The following is a 6,021-nucleotide window of genomic DNA, read 5'->3' on the forward strand; positions in this document are numbered from 1 at the left end:
AATTTGTAGACTAATACTTTGTACTTGTTTTTTATTTAAATTTAAGCTAATACTTTGTAGACTATTACTTTGTAGACTAATACTTTGTACTTGTTTTTTATTTAAATTTAAATATACCCATTAAGACTAATACTTTGTAGACCAATACTCTGTACTTGTTTTTTATTTAAACTTAAGCTACTAGTTTATACTTAAATATCTAATACACGTTTTTTATAATTTAATTAGTTAATGGGGGTGGTTTAGATTTGATTTCTATCTTGTAATTGGTGGAAACTATCACGCTAAGTTATATATTAATAATATACTACTTGTAAGGGAAAATGTCGTATTATGTCCTATAATTTATTATGTCATTTCAGAGTCATGGAGAGGTTGGATAGAAAATGGATGTATGAGAGACGTGAAGGTCGCTTACTAAGAAAAGAGTTCATAGATGGCGTGCGAGGGTTCATTGACTTTGCTAAGCAACACCGTGATTTTCAAGAATCTTCAAAGATTAGATGCCCATGTTCTAAGTGTAGGAACATTGCATTTTTAGATCTTGATGGTGCTAGGCAACATTTGTATAAATATGGATTCTTGAGTAACTACTTTGAATGGGTTTGTCACGGGGAGGATTTCGCTTCTTTAAAACCATCATATGAGGCACCTAATCCTTACGTTGACATGGTTCATGATGCTCTTGGTCAAATTGATGGTAATGCATTTCCCGAAGAGCTATATAATGTTGAAGAAGAACCCAATCCTCAGGCTAAGAAGCTTTTTGAGTTGCTAAGGGCCGCAAAAGAACCATTGTACGAAGGAAGTCGATTATCTCTTTTAGAGATGGCTGCAAGGATCACAACCCTAAAATGTGAGTACAACTTGGTCCATAGATGTGTTGATGGGTTTTCATCTCTCATTAGTGAAGTAGTTCCTGATGAGAATTCAATGAGGAAAACATACTCCGGAATCGAAAAGGTGGTTAAAGGCCTTGAACTTCCTCACGAGAAGATACATGCATGCCCCAAAGGGTACATGCATGCCCCAAAGAGTATGAAAGGTATAATTTTATTCACTTACTAATAATTTCAAAAATTTTGATGATTAAATAACATTTTACGGTTTTTAGGAAGTTTGAGGAATCGATGATGCAAACCTATCCTGGTATTGACCTACGTGATATTTGGAGCAAGTTTGCACTTCAATTTTCAAAGTGGCTTGAAGATAATGTAAGCTTTTACAACTAACTTTCAGTGTACAAACAATTATATATTTTGTCAAGTAACACTTTGAATTTGAAATTAGGTAACTCACTCTAATGAGACCGATGAAGTAGTTTGTGCACTTGCCATGGGTCCATCTAGACAAGTCAAAACTTGGAGGCAATTTCACATCAACGGCTTTAGGTTTCACACTTTTGACTATGGAAAACACAAAGCTACTATGAATTATGGGGTGGGTGTAAAAAGTGAGGAGGAAATAGATTATTTCGGCATTCTAGAAGAAGTTATTGAGTTAGTTTACTTAGGCACCCAAAATGTCTATAAAACTATCTTGTTTAAATGTAATTGGATGGATTCAATGAGCATGAATATCCATCCGCAATATAGATTGGTTGAAGTTAACCATACTAAGAAATACCCCGTTTATGATCCTTTTGTACTAGCACACCAGGCATATCAAGTGTATTTTACTTCTTATCCAAGCTTAAAGAAGGACAAGAGTCAATGGTGGGTTGTTTTTAAGACAAAATCCCGATCTACTATAGATGCTCCCGTTGATGAGTCATTTTTTCAAGTGGAGGATGAAGAGACTCCATCCCTTTGTCAACCGGATGATGATGAGGGTATATACGAGGATGATATGGAGGTGGATGGTTCAGATGGTGAAGACCAGGAGGAAGAAGAAGAAGGGGAGTGGGAAGATGTTGAATCTGAAGAAGAGGATGAAGAAGAGTTAGGAGATAATGATGATGACGATGATGATGATGATGACGAGGATGAAGATGAGGATGAGGATGATGAAGATCATGAATGATTTTTATTTTTAATGTGTTAGACAATTTTTGAGCTTATTTGGTTTGGTAAACAATGTTTATTTGTATGAATCATGTTTTGAGATTATTTGTTTGTTCGATAATGTTTTTAATATGTGAATCATGTTTAAGCTTATTTGTTTGATGGAAAATATGTGAATTATTTTTGAGCTGATTTTTGTTATATGTGAATCATTTATTTATGTATTTTATTTTCATTTGTTTTTATTATATTGTATTATTAAACTTTATAACTTGATTTATGAGCATGTATTTTCTAGTTCTTTGACAATGAAGGGTTTCATGAGAGCTTCGAAAAGTGGTCGAGGTCGAGGCGGTGGTCGGAGCACTTATATGATTACACAACCATTACCACCTTCTCCACCTCCACCTCCACCGCCACCGCCACCGCCACCGCCACCGCCACCGCCACCGCAAATTGATGGGCTGGAGCAGGGAAAGATTGAGCTGACACCTGATGGGTTATGGTGAGTCATAATTATTTGTACATGAAATTTATTGTCCATATCACATGGAATGATTGTTCTGTTGATGTGATACTTAACTCTTCTTGCTAATATTTTTCTTCCACTAGGTTTTGCAATCATGGAGTTGCTGGTTGTGTCACGAAGGCTTGGAAAGCGCACTACAATTACCCTTACTTGAACTATAAGGAGGTGCCACTTGTGGTGAAGGATCGCTGGTTCAATGAGTTTAAGGTACATTTTATTGTTTTAGCTTGCATTCTGCACATTGTTCAAAAAATATAACAAATGCCTCCTTAAACAAATAGCAACTGCATCTATATTTTAATTCTCACTATTTAGTATCTCATCTATGTATACATGTTTCCTTGTGCCTTCACGAGCTAGTTTATATTGTAATCTCAGTTCTGACTTTGACGAAGGACAAATATTGTTGTTAAAGGTAGTTTAGTCATAAGGTTGACATTAGTTGACTTTGTTGTTTTTGGATACTTTTTCCTTTTTCTATTTGTGCAGCGTGGATATACTTGGAGACCTGAGTTCAATATTAAGGCTAGGAAAGATTTTGATGCAAAATGTTCGGATCGCCTAAGGGATACAATGAACAAAGTTGCTAGTATTCCTATTCATAAGGATATTGATTTCATGCTTGGTGATGTTCGGGCTGCATATATGAAGAGGCGGGAAGATCCAGAATTTAAGATACGTTCTAAGAGAGCCAAGGCTAATAGATTATCTGGCCAAACTGAAGATAGTTTTGACCCTGGCCATCGTCAAGGTAGCATTTCTACTCCTATGGTCGTTGCAAAAATGGTAAGAGACTGTTACTTTTAACTTGTTCATTGATTTTTTTTATCCTTGTAAGGGTTAAGGCATGCATTTTATTGGGGATTATAAGTACTGCATAAACAATTATTATTTTCTTCATTTTCTTCATTACATTTTCCCTGCCTTTTCTTTGTTATTTTTAAAAACTCTAATAACTTCCTTTATTTTAAGGCGAGCCTTAACAATGGAGTTTTACCAACCGCTGCTGATGTTTATGAGAAGACACATTCTATTCCCGTGGGTGACGAGGGTGAAACTGATTTGATTGGTGAAAAGGCAATTGAAATCATGGTAATGATTTTCGCACCTTATTTGTAATTACTTGTGTTTTTCACTTCCTTAACGTCATCTTTCATTTCTCCCTCTCTCTTTCTCTTTGTGAGGTCGTCTTGTGTTGGAAATTCCCCCCCCCCCCCTCCCTCTTTCTCAGTTGACTATTAACTCACAGCTCTTATGCTAGTGTTTTTTGCCGTTTATGACAATATGGTCAACTTTGGCATGTGTTGACTTTTTGAGGTGCTACTGCATTGGCTTCCTATTGTTCTTTTGGCGGTGTTCAACAAATTTTAGAATTGATTAATTATGTTCAAATCAGATTAGAACTAATCAGAATTGCTTTGTTCTATTCTGTTCTAAACAGTTCTGATCTGATCAGAACAGCTTAGTTATGTTATGTTCTGTTCTAAACTGTTCTGATCTTGCATAACACTATTAAGTTTATAGTATTTCACTCTTTTGAGTTATCAGACATTATAAAGATGTTTGCTTGGAATGTGGAATATTTAGTAAATATTGAAGCTTTGGAGTGGAAATCTTTCATCAAATATTGTGCGCAACAAATCGACTCTTTAAATTCCCAGCGGCTATCTTAATGCAGTGTTCTAGAAATATTCTCAACGTAGTCCAAGTTTCTTTAAGCTGGTTTGAGTTTATCCTAACCATTTATTTGTTCATTTTAATACAGGAAGAATATAATGACAAACTGGAGGCATGTAAGAGTAAAGGAATTGAGGTAGACCCGAACGATTTATACCTAGAGGTTGTAGGTGGGAAAAAGAAAGGCAAAGTTTATGGTTTAGGGAGTGCTTCACATATGTATTGCAAGCATCTTTCTTCTCACTCTACTGCATCACCTTCTACACCTTCCATTACTTCTCAATTAAGCTCTCAAGTTGAAGAATTAAAGAAGATGGTAGAAGAAACCCAAAAAGTGGCAGTGGAATCCCATAAAGTGGCAGCGGAAGCCCAAAAACTGGCATCGGAAAGCTTAAATTTGGCTAGAGAAACTGCTGAAAACTATAAGATTGAAAAGGCCGAATGGCAGAAAGAGATGAGGGAGATGGCAGCAATAATCCTTTCTGTTCGGCGTAATTCAACCGCTACTCCTACCATTACTCCTACTCCTAACACTACTCTTACCGGCTTTCATGACCCATAGGGATCCATCGGGACAAGGTTCCTCATACGTCACACATGCTACAAGACTTGGTTGAATTTTTTGCTTTGGAGTGATGATTTGGAACGGTCATTTTGTGAATATAACTAGCTTGCTCATTTGGAGGTAATTTTGTGAACGTCTAACATGCTCGATTTGGAGTAATTTTGTGAATGTCATTAGTTGTGTGCCCATTTTGGAGGTAATTTTGTAAAGGACTAACATGATCATTTTGGAGGTATTTTGTAAATGTCTAATACATTTTAGGAGGTGATTCTTGAAACCGTTAGTGGTAAGGTTCAAAACTATGTATTTGAACAATTTATCTAGTGAATGAAAAATCATGAAATATTCAGGTTATTCTATATGTAGTTCTGAATGTAGTTATACAAGCATTTATTTTATATAGGTTGATATGAATAATCAAATATTTTGCTACTACATAACTGATTTTTGCGACGGAGATGGCAGACGCAAAATTTATTAGTCTCCAAATAGTAGCAGTTATTTGCGACTGCAATTTATTTTTGCGACTAAATAATTTAGTCGCAATAAGGTGGTCTCCAAAACGTGGAACAGTATTAGCGACAACAATTAAATTTCTGCGACTAAATGGTTGGTCGCAAAAAAACTAAATATCAGTCGCAAAGCCGTCGCAAATATCCGTCGCCAATACTGCGACAATTACGGTAGTCGCCGAACTTTTAAAACTAGTCGCAAAATATTGGTCGCAAAGTCGTCGCAGGTCTGTCGCAAAAGCTTGCGACAACGCGTAACCAGTCGCAAAAATAGATTTGCGACAAGGGTTTCTGCGACCATCCAAATTCTAGTCGCATTTGTCGCAAATTAATTTTAGCGACGGAAAATAGGGGTTTTGCAACTACTTTGTTCAGTCGCAAATTCACGATTTTCTTGTAGTGAATGAAGTTTAAAGCAGAATTTTAAATCATATTATGATTTTTATGTTTAGGTACAATAATTAGATAATCTACGTATACAATATTTAGTGCATTATATAATGAGGATTATAAGCTGCTAACGATAATAAACAAACAACTAACTATTTAGGGTAACTATAATGAGGAAAGTTAACGATCTTTGCAAGAAGTAATATTTAACTAGCTAGAAAGGGCTCTCGATTAAGATGATCCACGTTATATGTACATATCTCATTGCGATAGTGTATAATTAAGTTGTGGAGTATAACAACTCTTGACGAGTCTATTGTTGATATTTATAGGCATATAACATAA

At 35.7% G+C, this 6,021-nt stretch overlaps 1 protein-coding gene across 1 annotated transcript; it reads left to right on the forward strand.

The window, feature by feature from the left end:
* Positions 1 to 2,073: 2,073 nt before the first annotated feature.
* On the forward strand, positions 2,074 to 5,240 carry LOC110784324 (uncharacterized). The gene is made up of 5 exons (XM_056834843.1): positions 2,074 to 2,508; positions 2,616 to 2,739; positions 3,022 to 3,318; positions 3,505 to 3,624; positions 4,298 to 5,240. The coding sequence occupies exons 1-5, from the start codon at positions 2,312 to 2,314 to the stop codon at positions 4,769 to 4,771; spliced, it is 1,212 nt and encodes a 403-aa protein (XP_056690821.1). The 5' UTR covers positions 2,074 to 2,311; the 3' UTR covers positions 4,772 to 5,240.
* The last annotated feature ends 781 nt before the right edge of the window (positions 5,241 to 6,021 follow it).

This window comes from Spinacia oleracea, chromosome 1 (assembly GCF_020520425.1).
Source record: "Spinacia oleracea cultivar Varoflay chromosome 1, BTI_SOV_V1, whole genome shotgun sequence".
In the NCBI taxonomy this organism is placed as follows: domain Eukaryota; kingdom Viridiplantae; phylum Streptophyta; class Magnoliopsida; order Caryophyllales; family Amaranthaceae; genus Spinacia; species Spinacia oleracea.

Coding starts and splice junctions, on each gene's coding strand:
- LOC110784324 (XM_056834843.1), top strand. CDS start 2,312: ATGAAGGGTTTCATGAGAGCTTCGAAAAGTGGTCGAGGTCGAGGCGGT. Junction 2,740..3,021: donor GCTGGTTCAATGAGTTTAAG/GTACATTTTATT, acceptor CTATTTGTGCAG/CGTGGATATACTTGGAGACC. Junction 3,319..3,504: donor CTATGGTCGTTGCAAAAATG/GTAAGAGACTGT, acceptor CTTTATTTTAAG/GCGAGCCTTAACAATGGAGT.